This window comes from Scomber scombrus, chromosome 21 (assembly GCF_963691925.1).
Source record: "Scomber scombrus chromosome 21, fScoSco1.1, whole genome shotgun sequence".
In the NCBI taxonomy this organism is placed as follows: domain Eukaryota; kingdom Metazoa; phylum Chordata; class Actinopteri; order Scombriformes; family Scombridae; genus Scomber; species Scomber scombrus.
Window position 1 is genome coordinate 13574015 of NC_084990.1, and position 21501 is coordinate 13595515.

A 21501-nucleotide genomic window follows, 5' to 3' on the forward strand; every position below is an offset into this window, starting at 1 on the left:
TTCTGATACTTTTAAAGCAGTCGTCTTGCTTTCCTCCTGAGCAGACTTTTTCCTTTTGTGAAAGCTTTTCTTACAGCTGCTTATTTCTATGTTACTGCTGCAGCTGAAAGATTGTTATTCACTGACCTCTCTGTCATGCACTTTAAGGTTCGCTCAAGCTTTTTTTTAAATTATTTATTAGTCATTTCTTTTGTGGTGTATATCACTCTTCTTTGTATCAGTCAGCTCTTCTAGTACCTGTTATCTGCAGGGGGGGAGAAAAGTTGTTTTCTTTGTAATGGCAAACATTTTCTTTCTTCTACACGATCAAGGTTAAATGGAACAACTGTGAGGGTTATGGTGTGTGGTAGGAGGTCAGAATTATTTTTCACAACCTTTTTCTTCTTCCAAGGAGTGTGCGTGTGTGCTCAGCAGTGTCAGCTCCAACCTGACAAAGAGGAGGTTTTATAGGTTATAAAGAGTTACATCCACTATGGATTCTCATACAGTATATAATAAATATAGCTTCAAAGCATCATTATAAGGCTTTCTGTGTTGTAGAAAGTAAGGAAAACTGGTGCACTGATGTGTCTTTGCTGTGTAGTGTGTTTGCAGTGTGAGTGAAAGTGTATTTATTTTCAGCATTCCTTGATTTTTACAATTAAAAGATTTTAAAAAGTAGTGTACTTGAAAACTTGACAGTGTAACAAGTTCTACATGGTCACAAATTACATTTAAATTTTCATATGAAAATGTTGTTTCTGCTGACCTCTGGTGGTTAAAGTTCTCACCTTGCTGCAATCCTCGGGGTGTGGTCAATTCATCCTGACATCACTGTTCAGTACAGTTACCAGACTTTAAAGGAAAGATCCACTTTAAAAAAAAAAAAAGTCTGCATAAAACAAAACTCACAATTCGCTATTTATGCAGACCAACCCTAACCAAATCAAGTCGGAATTTTCAGAACTACTGAAGTCTCGTATTAGCTAAACTTACAATACATACACAAAGTACAACCAGTGAATCTTGACAAAAGAGTAACTGAACACCTGGATATAAAGTAGTGTTTCATAACTAAGTGGTCAGGAGTTTGCTCCAATGTGATTGTGACCACACCACAGTAACAGTGATGTTACAATGCATTGACACAGCCTCCAGTACACTCCTACATCACCACAGCAGAGTGAGATGTTATCGGCTTTTCAACGCATTTTATTCTTTTCTCACATTTCTCACAGACTGTCAGTATTTTATTGACATGTAATTTGTTTGTTTTTCCAGCACGGCAGTAAAAAACGTCGGATCAAGTTGGTGGTGGACCGTGAGTACGAGACTAGCTCCACCGGCGAGGACAGCATGCCGGAAACCCAACGCAGCCGCTTATCCTCCACCCTCAACAGCCACGCCAACATAAACGGCAGCATCTACGTGGCTCAGAACGGCTCCATAATCCGCACCAGACGTTCAGTGACGGCCACAGGTCCCACACACACTCACACCACCACAAACAACAACCTCAAACTGAACTCCCCCGTCTTCAGCTCGCGGCTGGCAAAGCACTTTAAAAAACTCGACAAAATGGCTGCCACGCTGGAGGAAAGAATTCCCCTCAACAACCCCAGAACAACAGCAGACGGTGGGTGCAACACCCTGCGCACCTTCCAAAGCTCGGGGATAGCCACCTCTGCGACGGTCACTTCCTCTTTATCTAACAATGACAACAATAAAACGCTTAATGTGTTTAACACTCGACAATCCAGCGTTTCGTTAGGGTCGACGAGCACCAGCAACACGGGCCCTGAAAGCGTAGCATCAAAATCAAACCTGCTCAAAGCGGCGCAGGACGGCACAGAGCAGCCTCAGAGCACAGCGGAGATAGATGAACTGAAAGAAGGTGAGAGAGAGTCCAAGATAGACGGCAGTAACAACGACAACGACGACGACGACGATGGACTCGTTATGAGGGAGCCGCTGGAGTGCCCGAGTGACAAAACGCAGTCTGACGAGGAGGAGTTATGGATGGGCCCGTGGAACAGCCTTCACATACCCATGACCAAACTCTGACTGATCCTGATTCTACTGTGCTCGCTCCTTAATGCCAAGATCATTAAAGCGTTCAGACATCATTTCTGTTCATTAGTTGTGGAACTAATGGGGATGCTCCAATCCAATTAAAATAAATCTAATTAACAGATTGGTACTCAGCTAAATGGTGAATTACCATATTCCGGTATTCAAAGAGGATTTCATTTAAGATGTAAGATTTCTCACGTCAACTAAGAAAACAGCACTTATTTTTATTCATATAATGCAAAAATAGATTCACAGAAAATAAAAAGTAACTTGACATCTAATTGGTTGTTTACCAATTAATTCATTCCTGTGTCGCTGTTTCACAACCGCTGGATATTTCAACCAGAGCATCCCTTAAACCCAACTGATCTCAGAGGTCCAACACCTTCAGAAGACTGTGCCCAGAGAGAGACAACTTGTTATATTTCTACTTTGCTAAGAGATAATGAAGCAAACTTGAGGAAAGTCTGTGAACTTTTTATAGCCCTTTAAGCGACTGGTGTCTCTGTATGGAACCGCACTCGTTTCATTCAGTATTACAGCTCCTGGTGCGACTCATCTTGAATTTGCCTGACACTCTTTGCATTGACACATGAAGTCTTGTATTATTCAAACTTGCCTTTTTATCCTTGTCAAGTTGCTTGGCAAACTTTATCCAAATAAAAGATTTCATCCATTGAACCGTGGACCTTAAGTCAATTTTGCACTGTGTTAATGTTTCCGCTCTAGTACTAAAAAGACAAAAACTACTTTCTGAGGATAAGATATGGTGCATAGAACACTGAGCTGTGTTATTCTGAGGCTGATTCAAATGCTTCAGAACCTACCGCTCTATTCTTTATATACATTTATGGCAGTTATTTTTAAAGAAATAGATGAGGTGATTGATACTCCCTGTTGTAGGTTAGGTGGAGCCAGAAGTCTGTTAGCTTAGCTTAGCATAAAGACCGGAAACAGCTAGTATGGCTCTGTCCAAAGGCAACAAAGTCCGCTTTCCAACATCTCTACGACTTGCTAATTAACAGGTTTGTTTAATCAAAACATGTAAAAGAGAATAGTGTAATAATGTTAAAACTTCCATTTTTACAATGTTTATTTACTGGGCTTTTTCTTGGCCAGGAGCAGTGACTTCCTGGATTGTGGAATAAACAAACAAGGTTTAACATGTTAATTGGTGAGTTTTCCAGGTGCTGGTAGGTGGATTTTTGTTACTTTTGGATAGACAGGCTAGCTGTTTCCCCCTTTCTCCAGTATTTATGCTATGCTAACCTAACTGAGTGTCTGCTAGCTCCAGCTACATACTGTACAGATGTGAAGGTGTTATCAGTCATCTCTGTATTTTAAACAACTAAATCTTTAATGAAACTGTTTCTGCCAGCTAGTGATAGTTTTCTCTCTTGCACAAAACATGTAAGTTATTACTGCATCACTCATCAAAGAGGTTTTGGCTTCATAAATGAAAACTGCAGTGAGATATCCTGAATTTGAAACTCTTGATCTCATGAATAGATAGAGATCAAATAAGTTTCTTAGAAAAAGTCAGGTCAATACCAAGAGCAAGATTTTACTCATCAGTTACTTTTGGTGGGATATACAGCCTCAATGTTTTTAATGTGACATTAAATGCAGTCATGAAAGAGAAATGCAGATTAAAGGAAGGAAGCAGATTAAAGCTTTAAATCGATTAAAGGCTGGGAGATTTAAAAAAAAAAAAAAAAAAAAAAAAAGTTGTCCACATAGTCTTTGGTTTTAAAAGATGTTTGCATTTTGTTTTTCATTGAGTTTGGGGATCCAACAGAGACTGTTTGCAGGAAGAGATTATATGTAGTTCCCTACACCACCAGATCCCAGGAGATCCACTTAACAAAGTACACGGATCCTTCTCTCTTGTCAAAGTTCATCAACATAAAGGTGGGAGAACTTTTTCATTGTTAACCATATTACAGTGAGTTGTTTTATTAGACGTCTCAAAGAAGCTGGACCATTAAACTTCAGAATTGCCAGGTTTTAAAACTCTCATTTAATTTGATGACAGCATAATTTTGCATTGAGGAACTCAACTGGGGATGCCGCCCCGGTGGTGATATTTGAAACTCAGTGGTCCTTATTACCCGGAATTAGTGGACTGTACCAGACAGTAATATCTTAAAGAGTTTCTGGAAGGAAGGGCACGTCTGAGCCGCTGTTATTGATTCAACTAAATGAGCTAATGAGCTGATTATGTCACCGATTCCTGAGCCGACTGTGCTTCAGTGGAGTAGAAGGTAGGCTGAACATGGCTCATTAATCTACAACACAGGCACAAGATATTTGATTAGTGGCTAAAACTGTTGAAAGGTACATTTCACCCAAAAACAAAGCTTATTCATTGTATGTGCTTCATCTTAATGTTTTTTTTTACAAATTAATTTGATATAAGATTACTAACAGGTTGCATCAAGACTTTAAATGTTTGAAATAGCATTTAATATGGTGAAGAACATATAATGACTTATTTTGCACTCAAGACAACAACAAAAAACTCATGCAGTGACATTTAAACTGTTGGAAATGCAATAGAGTTTAGTATTTATATTTTTATTGTGATTCTGCTATATGACAAATCCACAAATTATCATCCATTTAAAAATTCAAGTAAATAGAGAACTGTTCGCTCGACAGCCACATCTTACATAAGTAGTGGATCTTAAAGGGTATACTGCACATTTTATGGAAATGACAGAGCTAAAGATTAAACATACAGTAGCCCACAGTCAACACACATATGTCATATTCAGTGGATATAATGAATACATCAAAATATTTTATTAAAATGTTAAATTGTCAGCTTTTTGTCCACATTCATGAAAACTCACAAAAGGCATTAAAAGTTGCTGCTGTGTACTGCAGAATTGCATGCCAGAAATATGAATACAATACTGAATATTTTACACAAAGTAAAATATTTATTTACTAAATAAGTTTGAGTTAGGGAAGTAGAGAGTTTACCCTCTCATTTTTTTGAAATAAATAAAAAACAAAAAACAAAAAAACACTTAAAACTACTTACAGGAAATAATACATAAACAGTTAAATGCCAACCAGGGCTTCACATTAAAATAAATAACATCCAAACACACATTTGTCTCAGGTTCAACATGATAGGAAATGTTACATTCAGAAATGAGGTCTACGGGTTAGATAGGAGGAAAATAAGAAAAACGGCTCCGCCTGAAGGATGATGCACTTGCTGATTCACAATTTCACAGAAAATGTCCCTTCCTGTCTAGAGCCAGAGTGGATTTCATGCTGTTATCTTAGCCGATATCCAGGGTGGTAGTTATAACTAGTCACCTGTTTATGAATTGTTATATGTTTGTTTTGCGTAATTACATAATTATATATGTCTAACTCATAAAAATAGAAGCCTGAATAGATAAAAGATTATAGTTACTGCTATCAGCCTAATTATCATTAACACAGAGTTGTGGTTTCTGGGATCACAGCCTAATTCACCTTACTGTAATTTCCATCAGCCTTAGATATCATCCTACTGCTTTACCCTGGCAAAAGATAATTATTGTGCATGACTGATATTAATTTTGACAAATTTAAACAACTCAAGGTCGGGGTTTAAAACTAGAGTAGGCAGAACACATAAAGAAAAAGGGTTGAAGTAATAGAATTTAACTATTGCACTAAATCTTAAACATTACTTGGCACTAGAACAGTTGGCACAGCTATAACACACTATTTTAGCATGCATGTTGTAATATTGGTTAGCATTTGTTTGAGCAGGAGTAGCTTCAGAACACAAACCTGATTTGATGAGAAGTTATTTTCATTTACGTTATACACAGGCAGCTGTGTGCTCTGTAAATGTGTCGGGAGGCCTTCTAATCCTGTCTTTGACCAACGGAATTTAACAACAATGGATTATCAATAGTGGGTTCATCAGTGTAACTTCAACAGGGATGAAGTTTATGTATTACTGAAGAAATAAAAATAAAAATATATATATATATACATGTGGAAATGGTACACATCAAAACAAAAAAGGGGGAAAGTGGCCCCAAATATATCAAGTAAAAATTCTGAAAGAAAACTGAAATGAGAGGAAAAGTCTAAAGTCTACAATAATTATCAATGACAATCAATACTACTAAATCTATACAGATACTGCATTCAAAGTCAATGACAGAAATTCTACGCCAATAAACTAAAATGAAATACGAATTATGCTATTAAGAAACATTTGGGGAATTTCAAGTTTGGGCTCGGAATATATTTCCATTAAACCTTTAACAAATAGTTATAAACTCAATCCAAACAATGTTTGTGTGCCTACCTCAAATCTAAATTCCCAACTAGGCTGAAATGTAAAGAAATAAATATGATGATCATAATAAAAAAAAACATTTTTGACCATCTTGTTGCAATCAAGTTTCTGTCATTAAACAGATATTAGTACAAAAACACTGAAGATAACAGTAAAAGGGGGGAAATGTGCAAAATGCTGTTTGAAGAAGATCAGGCCTTGTTTCTCTGAAGGATCTTAGTGCTACAATCATCATAAATCCATTAAAAACTAAAGGGAAATAGCAAATAACGTGATCAAATAACATTAACAACAGTAATTTACCTTTATCTGGTCCTTGTAACATTGAGGGGAAAAGTTTGTCAGTTTAGGTAAAATGGCTTGTTGGCATTGTTACCATTTAATAATTTAAGGCGCATTTATTGAGTCTAGCAACATGTAATATTTAGATTATTTTTTAATTTCATTTCATTCATTTATTTTGTCTGACGACGTAAGATGCCAGTACACCTCATAAATTATTTATGGACAATGATGACAGAACTAAAATCCTTCATTAAAATAAGCCACAAAACATCCTCAGAGATACAGCTACAAAATTACCTAAATTTAAAGGCAGTGTTGCAACATTAGAAGGGCAACTTTACCAACATCTGTGTTAAGACGTTTCTCCACAGTTGCCCCTACACAACTTAAAATGCTGTTTATGTATTGTCACCTTTAGGGCAGAGACAATAGTTTCCAAGAACTAGCCTAAAGCGCTGATGCTTCCGTTACAGAATATGCCTCACTTAGTCGCTTCTTCCTGGTGAGTGATGCCCAGCTGCACTGCCCAAAATGTGCCCTTACAGTACTGTGAAACTGGAACAGTAAAAACCAAACAAGCCAGCTTGTCAGCCTCCTTCACAATGCCCTCAGCCAAAAGAGCCCATACCTGAGAAAGAGAAGAATACTGTTTCGCCACCTCAATCTTCGTACTCTTCTACAAATCTCTCATTTCAATTTTTGTTAGTAGATCTCCCGCCATCTGCTGTGTGCTTTCTCTGTGTGACACCAGAAAAGGGGAGTTGTTTGCTTTGAATCAAATACATGCTACACGCTGGTAATGTCAATCTGTAGCTTATGCAAGGATGCAGGCCATCTAATCTTTTGTGCAACCTTTTTTGCATTATCCTTGATTTAAAAAAAGGCATATTCAACTCAAAATAGTTTCACTAAACTTAACCAATCCATCAGCCATAGCGCAGCCCTCCCACTTATATTTTGATGCATTTTTGGGAGATAAAAAACAGACAATTTGACTCGTTATTGTGTTTTCTTGGTTATGGGACAATTAAACTTACTCTGCTTTTGAGTCCCTGATCACAACTCTAATGGCTTCAACTAAATCAGCTGCCCCTAGTAATATGGACTCTCCACAGAGCCGTACTACAAACAATAAACCAAGAGGAGCCACAGTTACCTGCCCACATGACCATCACTGCTCTAAAAGTGAGGCCAGGTGGGATTTTCTGTCAGAAAATCTGACTGGGTGAACCTCCTGTCCATCATTCAACCAAGCAAAGGGCTGAACACTTGTCACCTAACCCATGAATGAGGTTCGGGCCTGTCCACCACGTTCTCAACTAACACAAGACAGGATCAACTCCTTTGAGACTTGGAGAAGAGCATATCCCAGAATTCCACGATGTGCAGGACCCTCGCTGAAACACCTCGCCTCTCTTCGATAGGGGGACCCGAGTTTAGATGTAGTCGACACATATGCCCTCTCTCCACATTTCATTTGTGGATCTTCCAGTTCCTGAGGAGGTGAAGGGTCCAGGCTGGCGGGGTGAGAGAAGAGGTGGGGAGGTGGTCAGGTCGGAGGTGCCCCCTAGAGCAGGAGGAGGAGGAGGAGGAGGAGTGGGATGAGGAGGCCTGTAAGAGCCTTCCTGCCTCCACCCTGCCCTCTGCCACCCACACCTTCAGACCTGCAGCCGCAGACAGATACCCTGTGGGGGAGATAACTTTTCATTTTTCCGTTTTGGATACTTTTTAGTTTAAATTTGTAAGCTGTATACAAAGAAAAAAAAACAGAGGTACTACACTGATGCAGCAAAGACACAACACACCACTGAATAACTGCACAACCATGATTAACTGTTTCCACACTGCACACTTAAGATTGTTGTATAATATCTATTATACAACAGATGAAATGTTGCTGGAAATAACATGTTAGGATATTCGTTGACAGACAAACATTGATGTACATTTCTACAAACACAGCTCATCCTGGGTTGCATGCTACCTGTTTTTACCTGAATTTCTCCAGATTCACCTTTCGTTTTGTGACAGATAATTTTGTCTCTTTGAAACTCTGTTATATGTTGCCTGTTGCTTGAAATTGAAAGTCACATATCTAAGGGCTGATTGCCTAACCTTTTTTATACAGTAGCCAACAGCCATTCAACCTAAAATGACCCTTCTTTGTAGCATAGTCTATAATTGTGATTAATTTACTTCAAAGTCCTTTCAATGAGGTGTAAAAAGGGGGGTACTTTCCTAGTTTTATGAACATTATAACTACTGATTTTGTTAAATGCTGCTGCTTTGGCCAGCGCTATTTCTGACTTAACACCTCGGCCCTGATTCAGACCGCAAATTGGATAAATTGAATTCTGAGGGAGGTTTTTTCAAAGAAGTAAAGTGACTTTTCATGTTTCATCAGCAGGCAATTTTCACTAAATTCCACCACAATTCAACACAATTATAGTTTTGTCCCTTGTATTTTCTGCTCCTTTTTCTAGTGTTAGATGTTAGGGACAACATACGGTACGGTACCTCTGTTGCCTTTCCATGCACAGACAGCAGGCAGAGTGTGAGCCTCACTCCTGGAGCTCTGTCAGAGCCACACAGCATGCAGCTCTATCATCCTTACTCTGGGCAGGACCGTCCACGCTACCGCCACCAGCTGTCATGCTGCGGCTGCGGCTGGTCAGCTTCTTGAACTCGCTGGCAAATGAAATTACTTTCTTTTTGTCCTCCCGCACCACCTGGAAGCAGAGAGATTCTTGTTACAGAAATGTGTAAAAAGTGTATGTGTAAAAGTTTTGAGTATTTTTTATTCTTTTTCATAATTTAGAAAGATATCCAACTATACATTTAAAAAACATGTTTTGTCTTTTTTTATACATGCACAAGTAATCTGATTCAATGTTTGTTGTTTTTCCTGTTTTGTCATTATCCTTTTCCACAACTATTCTGATACACACACACACACACACACACACACACATACAAAAACACAACTTAAAAATAATTTAACCTTTATTCAGCGAGGCAGGTCATTTTACAAAGCAGTCTTATTTACAATGTGTCATCACAAAAAGCCTCGGGTGTAAAAGGATGATGAATAAATAAAATAAATACTGACAGACAAACAACATATAACGATAAGATATAAGTACTAAGACAAGATTAAGTAAATTACAAAAACATACACAGCAGCAAAGTACACATACGATCTTACAAACAAGGGTAGCAGCGATGAGTTAACACATACAAGCCATCATGCAGACGTTAAAATACAATAACATGCACATAAGATGATTAATGAGATGTGAAGGAACAGCATATACAGTACAAACGCGTACAAAGGTCACAAGTGTTAGAATATGTGCAGACATACACATATGTAAAAGTTAATAAAAGTTAACACTATCTGACACAATTAAAATAAATCTCTGCCTTTGAAAATCAGTTGCCATGTTTTGCGTTACAGTACCTGCTCTTTGAATTTAAGAATAAACCTTCCCGCGCCCCGCCAGCGGCTCTGCGCTTGATAGACACACTCATGATCCAACAGTACCCGCTGAAGGGGTTTAGCGGTGGAGGACTTCTTAGAGCCGGCTTCCTTGGTCACTTCCTCCATCAGGATGTAGTCACATGGATTAGGATTAGATAAGATGCTGTAGGAATACTTGGCCTTTGATAGAGTCTGGCAAGTGAGAGAAAATGACAAGATTGGCAACTAGTTTTAAATCCTCAAACCAACTTCAATCACTTTATCTTGTAAAGACTGAACCGTCTTGAATCTCTTCACCTGCTGTATGATGTCCTGTGCGGTGCTGTAGCGCGGGGCCTTGATCACAGTGTGAGGCTGTTCTGGTGAAACTTCATGGACCTGGACGAAGAACATTTCATCCTCTACTCCTCCCCCTACACCTTCTCTTCCTCCCACAGTCACCTCCTCCTCCCCCTCCAGCACTGTGTTCTTCTCATTTAAGTTCTGCAACAATAAAACAACACAGTGACATTAAGAATAAAGCAGCACCAAAGCTAGAAAAATAAGTTCACGGCAGGACTGTGTAATTGAGTTATTTTATGGTTTGCAATAAAGACAAGAAAATATTTAAAATGTGTGGTGTGTGCAACTAGTTTGTCCACATTGTTCACCAACTTGATATGTTAGGTAAGAGCGTTCATAGCACAATTACAACAGAAGTGTGTATTTTGTGTAAGACAACCACATGGGGGAGACAGAGTTCACATTATAGGCTACACAAGATTGTATTGTGTTTTTGTGACAGTAATGAGTTCCATGATGGATTTAATTAGTTATATTAGGGTTAACAGACAATATTGGCACAACTATAAACGGTCCTAAACAAGATAAGAGGTCATTATAAATGTGAATAAATCTACCAAATTTGCCAGATGGCTCTGTCAGTACCTCCTCTCTTGTTTTGAGGCAGATCCTTCCCACATAGCCCTCCTCAGTGTTCCAGCTGTTGACCAGTCTGACCACCTCCTCTTCTGGTGCTAGGGGGCGATGCTGAGCACAGCGCTTCACCTCGCTGCGCTCCTTCAACAGAGGGACCTTCTCCTCGCATAGGAAGTACTCAGATGGGTTTCCTTCAGATGGTACAATCTGCGGGAAGGAGAACAAAAAAAAGTACATATGGCAGAAGGCACACGCTGACAGATTAAATATTGTACATGTAAGACTGTCTTCTACTTGGGCTGTAAATCACTTTATTTTTAAACTACTAACAATGTCCAGTAGCTGTTTGGCGGTGGTTTGTGCTGTAATGCAGAACACTGTGAAGGGCTCAGGACCAGGAGCTCCGTGCACTGTCACCCTGTGCTGCTGGGATGCATGTTTCTCTTCTGAACTGAACAACTATGTAGATAAAAGAAGGGATGCAAGACAGCAGGTTATTATAAACATTTTCATAATTATATGATAATTTCTGCTTAATTAACAGTCTATCATGCTTTTTTCCTACTAAGTGTGATATAGCCAAATGTTCAAAAGTGATGATATTGCTGATTTCTATGAACATTCTTGGATTTTATCAACTGTATCTACAAGCCAGTGTGAATTAAGGTTTACAGGTTTTTAGTGTGTAGTGGAGACAAAGTATCAACTATGCCCCAAAATCCCTTCAATCCTGAACTAAATCTTACCAGGGAAGATTGAGTAACGCCCCCTGTTGGAGCTTCCTCTGTTCTACGGCTGTAGATAAATAAACTGGAGACTTCAAGTGACTCATTATGCTGCGTCCTCAACTGGACATGTCGGTAACCTGAAACACACAAAATATATCTACAGTATTTTGACAAAACATAATCCAATAGTATCCTTAGAACATACTGGATTAAGGCTCTTACCTGGTTTCAGGGCCTTCAGGGGCAGAGTTCTCTGAGCAGTAGTCTGGGAACTGTTGTTCTCCACCACAGCGACGCGCAGGAAGCACATCTCTTCAAAGTGCACAGTGAACTGAAAGTGCTCGCTCCACATGGGGTTGAGGGTATTGCGGTGGATGGGCTTGGTACGGAAGTGGCAGCTGTCGATGGGCATGCCCAGAACATCCACCTCGATGCAGGGGCTGCCAGCGCTGTTGCCAGGACAAACGTTCTGACCAGACACAATCTGAGAAAAAAGGAAAAGAGGTGTGAAATAATTAATGAGCTGCGATAATTACGCCGCAGGCATAGAGTACAACTGCAGCTCAGACTCTTTTTACATTACCCATAGTATCTAAATCAAACTTATTTTCAGTTCATTCGATGAAACCCTTAGCAGGTCTGAGAGGCCAAACAACAGTCAGTGAAGTCACTCTGACCTGCCAACAGGGACTCTATTTCACCTTGTCAGTCTCCTTCTGTGTTTCTCTCTCACACAGACACACAATGTTTTATGAGTGTTAGATCATCCCTCTGTTTATACTGCTGGCTTTACCAGATGAGTGTTTATGATGCCTGTGACTGCATGTATGCAGAATATCTACACCTAAACAGTTCAGACCGCTAATCTGTAATCTTTACAGCAATAAAAGGCAACAAAACTAAGACCTGCAGCTCATCAGCCTAATTTTTGTGTCTTTTCTGACATTAATTCTTGCTGTTGTTTACTTAAATTATTACATGTACATACCTTCATGACAGACCTACACTGGCAATAAGTACTTTATGTCAACAAAATGTAGACTGGCACTAAGTGATAATTTGTTTGATATTCATAACCATAAATTTGGTAGACACATTCAGGCTTTTAATGTGACTGGAATTCCACAAGCAATGTGCAATGAGTGATGCAAAGTGATGAAAAGGACTGACAGAAAAATAAAAAACAGTCACTGGAGACAAGGCAGGATTTTCAGACTAAATGTGGACATATTGCAATGCAGAGCTTTTATGAGGTACTGTTCTCATTCACTGGTATATGTAATTAACTGGGCGGCCTTTATGACTGTCAAATAATGGAAAGCACATACAGATCATTTTACAATAAAACTGTCCAAACACACCCCTAATGGACCTAATATGAGTACTTTGGAGGCATGTATGTGCTTGAGTCATAACAGCCATTGAAGGTATGTAGGTGATGGATAGCAAACAGGTCAAAGAGGTAAGTAACAAAATACCTAAATAGACAGAAACCTAAAGAGGTGGATCAGACCGAGTGAGGATGAAAGTGCAGAATGAAAACTATTGTGAATTCTGACTGAGAATTCCCTCTGCTCCCATCTTAACTCACAGTGAGGGAATAGACGGCGGGACTCATTTTCTCCACATCCCTCTCCATCGGACAGAACTGTCGATAAAGCGGACAGCTACGGTCCCACAGCACCACTGGCTTCAGCACATAACCACAGCCGCCGTTGGCCTCAAACAATGCTGTGTTCAACTGCATGGGTAGATCTAGGGAAGAAAGAAGAGAATGAGGTAATAATATTAACAAGAGTCAATTTTTACTATATCCAAAGGGTAATTAAAGATTACCCAGGCTGTGTAATGTCACTATAGTGATTTTCCCTGCTTGACCCATTTCTATTGTTTTGAGCTGTTTGCTCTGATGCAGATCAACCAGCCTAGAAAAGTGTCCAGTAAACAAAACTAGAATATCTGTGTGCATGTGGGCATCTTCTTGGACACAACTGGGCGATCATGTTTAGTAAACATTGATTTCAAATGAAGGAACAAATTGACACCAAGATAAAACATGAAGGGAAGTGAACTAAAGAAGAGAAGAATAGGAAGACAGTAACACGGAAAGAGAATAATAGAGAAGTTAGAAGTGTGGAGAAAACAGCACTTCTCCCTGTCGTCCTCACCATCAGTCTGATAGTTGAGGGCCACCAGCTGAATTCCGTGGAGCCAGAAAAGCAGAGGATTTGGGTTTGTTGAGTCTATCCTGGTGGCTGCTGGGTACGTCCTGAGCAGCTGGCACACCGTGTGCTGGATCAGCTTCTGAGAGTAGCGTCGGCACAGGCGCTTGGCAGCGTTCTCGTTGACAGAGGAGATGTGGTAGCACTTAGGTGTGCGGATGATGGCGCTGAGTGAGGTGGGGGGATTGAGGACAGGAGATGTCTGCTGCTCCTCCCAGCTCAGTCGTTCGCTGCCACCTAGAGTGAAGACAGGAACGTTTTAAAGGCCCTGAAATTCCTTAACCTCTTAAACTCCCTAAGGATGCTGGCGTCCTCGGCCGACAATATTATCTTTAAGAGGCTGTAGCAGGCTCAGTTTGAAAGATTATGTTTTAAAGTGAAACTTGAAGACCTAAGGCCACTTGTACCAACCATGCCATGATAGTTTGTTGGGAAGGGGGATAAATAATGCTCCAAAATCTGGCTAAATTTTGGAAAGGGAAAAACTGGTAAAGACATTTTCAAAGGACCTCTCACCTTAAGATATCTGAATGAATCAAGTTCTATGGGTACCGACGAGTCTCCCCTTTACAGACATGCCCACTATATGCTAATCCTATGCAGTTTTAGGCAAAACACCATGCAGTTTTTTGCATACAGCCTAGTGTTAAAATGCTGTATTTGAATATTTCTGCATACTAAGGTCCCTAAACAGTCTTGGAATTGCATACATTTTGTATGGCTGGAAAGCTGAGGCTCTTGCGGATTCAATGAACCCAATTGTATCATGTGTGATGATGTTAGTTACCACAGTAACAATTTTATTGTTGTGAAAAGTGAGACCATTTTTGTGAATGGTCTCACTTTCCACTGTATAAATTGACCTATTGTGACCTCGAGGATAATCACAACCTCATGAATTTACAACCAAAAACTACAGACCTCAAGCATTCATATGATACATGGCTTTCCTAGGCATATTACCAAAAAGGGGGTCTCTGAGCAATTTCCAGAACAAAGGTGATTGCCATCCAGTCGCCGAAAAATGCTATTCTTACAGAAATCTCAGAATGTCAAACGTTTTTGGTACCAAATCACATCAGGCATTTTTCTATGGTGTTCCTCAGCGTCTTTATGTGGAATTTTGGAAGGATTTTTGACCATCATGTATCAACTCTTGAGTGGTCAAAAATGGTTACATTTTGCACTAAATATGTGTAACAAATGTTATCAACCCAAAAAATTGCTCCAACAAGTTATGACATATACTTGAGAATGGATGATTATCATATACTTTGATCATGATGCCCTAAGCCCTAATACACTGTAAACTTTCAACATTTAAATAGGCACCTAACCAAAACACAATGTTTATTACAGATTTATGACTAAAACTGACTCACAGTATTAAGCGGCATCTCAGATTAATTTTTGGGTTTCCAGCTTTCAGATGATATAAACCACTACTATGTGGCATATATTGGTGACCTCCCAAAGCTCCCCTGTCCCCCATAAAAAAGACAAAAATGGGTCCATGGTAGGAGTGAGGGAGTGGAAGAGGTTATAAACAGCATGCGTTCCTGGCATCTAAAGGAATAACTAAGTCTATATTCAGTTCATGGCAGCATTAAATTTTGCGTAACAAACCGAAGCAACTATTTTATCTATGTAATAAACAGGTTTGAATTATTTGGTTCACATGCAGCTATAAAAAAATACTCGTAATACTGTGATTCATTCTGTTCAGAAGAAAGAGATCCTGTTTTTAAGTGTTTTAGCTTCTTGTCCAATCAGATTCTCCACATCAATCTGTACCCATCAGTCTACTTTGATGCTTTTTTTCATACATTTTTATGCTTTCCTTTTATACATGTTCATGCTCATACTAACAATCAGTCTCTTGACCCTGCGTACCTTTCCCAGGGGCGCGGTTCTGGGTCGTGACCTCCCCTGTTGTGCTGCAGCGAGCAGGAGCTGTGCCAAATATGGACTTCCTGCTCTTTCCCCGGTCCTTGCCTCTGCCAGAGCCTGCCGGAGACAGTGTGGACAGGCCTGGGTTCCCACACACAAGAGGCAGACAGAAGAAAATGTCCAATACTCAATACAGACAGACTGGAGACACCACAATGATGACATTAGTATCTCTCCATCCCAATTCCCAATTTGACCCTCAAAATCCAGAAATCATTTTCTTTAAATGCTGTCTCTTTTTTTCTTTGTAAAGAGGATGTTGCTCTGCTAACTTTCAGGCGTCACTCCAAAAACGGTTGTTACAAAGAGAAAAACAGTCTTAGCAGTTGCTGGAAGTCTAAGTGGATACATTTTTTAATAATATTACTAGATTTAAGTGATATATTATTTGTAGAGTTTGCAAGAAAGTGTCAAATCTCTTTTTGGCTCTTTTTTGTTCAGTGATAGAGACAACAAATAGTCTTGGACACTACCTGTTTGTTTGTATTTAAATGGTAATTAAACTAAAAATGAATGTAACTTTTACAAATGTAAAAATGCTGCATGTAGCAGCTAATCTTGAGCTATTTGGTGTCAAGTCTGTCTCTTTTTGAGATTAAAAAAACGTGTCATGCAGTGACCATGAATGAGTATTTCTTTAAAAATACAATTTAGTGTTTGTACATAAGTTTCTAGAAGTATCATATCCGTGTGAAATCACTCCAGACAGCACAGAGAGAGGGACTAGTCTGCTGTCTGTCTGACTCGGGCCATGTGCCCTTCTTTTTCTTTCTCAGATCTCAGGTCCTTGGAAACAGTAAACAAATAAAATACCAGTGGAAACACAAGCCGGTTTATAAGGGCAAATGTCATGTAAAAGAAAAGAGGAGACAAGCAGAGAAGAGGACACTTGAGGGAGGAAAAAAGAGATAAGAGGTTGATATTTAAGGGACAAAAAGAAATATTTTAGATAAATGGTAACATGGAATGAAGATGGATAGGAGAACTTTTATGAGGGTGCATGTAGAAAAGTCAAACATGATGAACTGCTTAAAACAAAATCTAACCCTGATTCTGAGCTACTTTTCTTCAAAACTGACAGAAAGGATGAGAAATTTGAAAATGGGACATTGCAATTACACACGAAGGCTTCATCAATTCAGTTACCAGGATGTTATAAAAAAAATCTTCCTGCTGTATATTTGTGCTGTTTTGGGACTGAAGGCACAATATAGTAACCATATCTTTCCCATGGGGAAAAAGGGATTCATCATCTTAGTGGGTGTCCTCTGTGGGAGAGGAATGAAGTGTAACACAGGGATATTAAATGTCTTGCAATGAAAAAATATGAAACATGAGGGGGTGGTTTGACCTCTTGAATATAACACAAGAGTGGATTACAGTGGGACAAGACAACATAGACAATGAAAATGAAAGCATTGCAAAATAAAACAGGAGAGAGAATAAATCACTTCTCACTGGGGAAAAAAAGCCTACAGGTGAAGGGTGTCAGTGTCAGCAGGAGTGAAGGAAAACAGGAGAAATCACTCAGAAGTATCTTAAACCGAAAAGTAAAAAGAGATGTTTGACAAAGAGACAGAATGATAAAATATTCCTTACCAGGGAATTTCACAGCCTGGCAGTAGATGACAAGGTCAGACAGCTCCTGGGCGATCTGTCGACTCTCCTTCTTATTCTGAGGAAGGTAAAACTCCTCGCCCAGCTCCATGTCAAACACCTACAGGAGCAGGCAGACACCGGACATGAAGGTCACCGGTAACACTTTACTTGAAGAGATGGTAATGTACTGCTGGAGCAGAAGCTGAACTGCACAGAAGCAAGGGCTCACCATCTTTCTTCCACCCAAATTACATACTTTAACATCATCAGCAAATGTAATTAAACATGTATTTTCCTTTTTTTTCTCGCTGTTTACTTTTAGATGCTTTTATGTCTGACAAAAATAGTTAAATAAATAAAACCAAAAAATGGCTAAAAAGCTTTGGCTTGACCTCAAACAGCTATAGTACCCATAAGCACCTATTAGCTATGAAGGGGGATTCCCACTGATCTTTCCAGAGGCTTTCTTTTTTTTTTTATTCCATGAAGGCTTTTCTTGGGAATTTTGTACATTGTGATTCACTATGAACACAAACATTTATATTTGCTGCTACACTTACGTCAGTTTAATACGCATTTTCCTACCTTTCCTTTGCTCTGAGTAGTGCTGTCAGACTTCTTCATCCGCTTGGGAATTTCCTCAACAGGTTGCTCTTCTTTGTCCGCTGAGCTCTTCCCTTCTGGCTTGTCCTCCAGGATGTTATCTATGTACGGGGGACAATGTATTGAATTTTATTAAAGCAGCACCAACTAAAGCCTTTGTTAACTCCTAATTGTTAGGGTTGTACTTAGCAGCACCCTACTGAAAATGCTTAGTAAACAGGCTGGTTGACAGGTGATGAATACAGTAACATCTTAGTTTTTTAGTGCATATTTTGTTATTTAGTTATGTTTAGAATATTTTTTGTAAATCTTAAGGGTCTGTATCATATTAGTCTCAAATAGGAGGAAATGATGAAGCAAGTGGGAACAATCACTGCTTAATTCTGAAACTATCAGCAGTTATCTGTAATTAGTGGAATCCACATCCCTGACTACTTGCAGATCTCATTTTCCCGAGCAAAAGGCCACGATGACTCCTCCTCACTGACACTCAAAGCAATATCTATCCACTGTAAACAGGAGCTACAGTGGGGAGTTCTTGCCTTTTCCTCTTATTCCTCCTACACATTCATCGCAGCCAAAACCAGTAAAAAAAAAAAAGAGAAGAAACATATCGGTTTGAAAATGCTGACCCTTTTTTTATCACAGGAAACTTGTTTAATTCCTGACTTTTGGAATCTCTACTTTTGAAGGGGGTTTAGCAGCAGATTTGATCCTGAATGTCATCTTGTAGACAGTAGCCAGAGAAGGGAGTTAGACTACACTGTGACTAGAAGGGAGTCACTGTTAAACTGTGGATGGTGGCATCTTGGCTGCTCAAGTGTTTGTATTTACTGGGCCAGCTGATGTTGAGTACTAAACATGTACTGTAAGGTAAAAATGAAAAACAGTCAAGGGTGGAAGGTGGTTGATTAAGTAGGGATGTAGCTGACTTGTAGGTTAATATTTTACTGCAACAGGGTTTGCAAAAGGTAGCCAAACTGAACCACTCTATGAGGTTTAGATTAGAGGAATGTTTTTTGAAAGGTCCATGACTGGTAGGTTTTTCCGACAAGGGACAAACAGAGGGCAGGGATTAGGAGAGAGTAGTGCTGGGAGTGGGACTGGGACAGGGTAGTTTCCCCTGGTCTGTTGTTTGGTGTGGGGGCAGCGTAGGGCCTGAGAAACCAGATGGCTTTGTTTTGTTTCCCTGATGAGCCTGCCCAGCCGCTGGCTAGGTCACAGACAAATACAGTACAGACGGAAGATGGGAGAAGCAAGGAGGTGATGTGTTTGTGGGAGAAAATGAAAGTATTCAGACAACGTACAGTTAAAACACTAACTGAAATGAATAAAATGTTGTTTTTTTCCCCATTCATAATTACATACTTTTGAAACACAAGCAACACAGAGCTAGACCGTGTAGTTGAACCCTCCTCTGCATTTACACATCAGGGCAATTGCTCTGGTACTGTAAGTAGATCAATAGTGTGCTTGCATCGTAAATCAGGCCAAACAAAGCAAGGCACGCACAAACACAACACAAGCTCACATCACAAGTACTACAAAAACTATATCCACATTGCTCTGAACAAAGTGTTTATAGTGGGTGAATTTAATTAGGAGATAAGTCATTTCGGATAATGGATGCTCAGACTGCATTTTAACAAAGTCACTTCCATTGGCACACAGTACATCAGAAATTATGGCAGCAACCTGGCAGTTAAGGTCCTCATATTATTGCTACTGAACAACTGTGATAAAACAAGTGTACATCATAACAAACACTCCTGATGTTGCCAACCATTTGCTGTTAGATTCAGTAGTGCTAAACGTATGCTTGGAAGGCATCTTATGCAGATTCTAAGTCTATTATGAATGAGTATGATTACAAAGAAGAGTAAAACTTCTTAACTAAAATGCTGAAAATGACAGCAGTGTCCTTTCAAAAATGATTTACGCTGGGGAGTGAGGGAGGATGGCTAGCCAAACAAGCCCTCAGTGTTAGCCCATCAATTTATCCTCAGTCTTGTGAAAGCACAAATCATCCTGTATCATTTTTTTACTATAAAAAAGACTTTATTACATTTTTACTGTGTTCTGGATATTTAACAATAACTGTAATGGTTGAAATTTGAAGTGCTGGTTACCATGCGAGGTAGCTGCAGCGTAGCAGAACATGATCTGAGTTTGTCCACACAGAAAGCAGAAAGCTGGCAGCTTTTACAATATGTGGGCACAGACAAGAATCAGTTTACAGCAATGATGCAGGGTCACTTCTGCAATTCTGCACAACAGTGTTTCCTCTGTAATTGATCTGCAGTGATAGGCAACCACAGCAAGTTCATTTATATCAATGAACCATTATTTCCCCAACACACTAAATATTGCAGGGTCAATATCTAAATGTAACACTTTAAGCAGCCATATAAAGATATTAATAAGGATACTACAAAGCATTAAATGTGGTAATCCACTCCAGCTACCATTGCATAATAAATTAAGAGGCAAACACTGGTGCATAGAGAGGCGCAACAGAGCTGTGAATTTACCTTCCAGGCCATATGAGGCAGTAGAGGCTGTGAGGACATCAGCTAAGTGGAAAACAGGCAAAATAAAATAGGAAAGGAAGGCAGTGAGAATAGAGCTTTAACTTAAAGACAGTCTTAAAGTGTTAAAAAGGAGATAGATAGGATAAAGGTGTGAATAGAAACCGATTCAAAGATAACAACAGGAAAATGTACAAGTCATTTATGTGATGTTTTAACCAGTGGTTCCATAGAAATCTTGTAGGTTTTTGATTTGGTTTGTTTTGTGCTTTCAAGGTGTTTTCCTTTTCCCAATTACAAACTCCATTAAAAATCTCCATACCATCTGATAAAGACTCATAGTCATAGTCGTATTCGTCTTCTTCCTCCTCCTCATCCTCATTGGCATGGTGTCCAGGCAGAGTTACCCCCGGCGACCCGTTGCTAGCCTGGGCCTGCAGGTGGGCCAGCTGGTGAGCCTATGAGAGAGTAAAAATACAGTAAAAGACAGAAGAATTGGAAGATACAGAGAGACTGAGCGTATGTTAGAAAGTGACAGTGAGTGCAGATGTAGAGGTGGACTAATATTTACACCTATATTAATTTCTGTAAATATATAGCCTTTTATCTGGAGAGAATCTACAGTGTATAGACTAAGGCACAATATGTTATGTTTGCTATGTAAACAGAGAGAGAATAGTGTAATGGGGGGGGCACATTTGAGCATTTTAGCGTTTATTATTTACGAGTGTGATGGACAACAGCTCTATAATGATCAACAGTGCTAAATATTCAATACACTCATGCCTCCTAAAATGCCCTTTAAAAGGAATACTTA

At 39.4% G+C, this 21501-nt stretch overlaps 2 protein-coding genes across 4 annotated transcripts in view; one reads left to right on the plus strand and one right to left on the minus strand.

The window, feature by feature from the left end:
- LOC134003104 (protocadherin-15-like) overlaps positions 1 to 2043 on the plus strand; it is a 154225-nt gene extending 152182 nt beyond the window's left edge. Inside the window, exon 40 of the mRNA XM_062442236.1 lies at positions 1261 to 2043. Within this exon, the coding sequence (XP_062298220.1) occupies positions 1261 to 2043 (783 nt within the window). The remainder of the gene's footprint in view (positions 1 to 1260) is intronic.
- Positions 2044 to 6440: 4397 nt separating this feature from the next.
- Positions 6441 to 21501, minus strand: part of plce1 (phospholipase C, epsilon 1) — an 83264-nt gene continuing 68203 nt past the window's right edge. Inside the window, exons 32-46 of one of the 3 annotated variants that reach the window (XM_062442052.1) lie at positions 21007 to 21142; positions 20688 to 20729; positions 18139 to 18257; positions 17554 to 17671; positions 15898 to 16035; positions 13951 to 14241; positions 13374 to 13537; positions 12005 to 12266; positions 11801 to 11919; positions 11385 to 11513; positions 11211 to 11261; positions 10434 to 10577; positions 10116 to 10328; positions 9173 to 9384; positions 6441 to 8340 (exon numbers count right to left, since the gene is read on the minus strand). In XM_062442052.1, coding sequence (XP_062298036.1) covers positions 9217 to 9384; positions 10116 to 10328; positions 10434 to 10577; positions 11211 to 11261; positions 11385 to 11513; positions 11801 to 11919; positions 12005 to 12266; positions 13374 to 13537; positions 13951 to 14241; positions 15898 to 16035; positions 17554 to 17671; positions 18139 to 18257; positions 20688 to 20729; positions 21007 to 21142 — 2094 coding nt within the window. In that variant the 3' untranslated portion in view covers positions 6441 to 8340; positions 9173 to 9216. Of the gene's footprint in view, positions 8341 to 9172; positions 9385 to 10115; positions 10329 to 10433; positions 10620 to 11063; positions 11262 to 11384; positions 11514 to 11800; positions 11920 to 12004; positions 12267 to 13373; positions 13538 to 13950; positions 14242 to 15897; positions 16036 to 17553; positions 17672 to 18138; positions 18258 to 20687; positions 20730 to 21006; positions 21143 to 21501 lie in introns of all 3 variants that reach the window. The other 2 variants (XM_062442050.1, XM_062442051.1) reach the window with 2 other exon arrangements.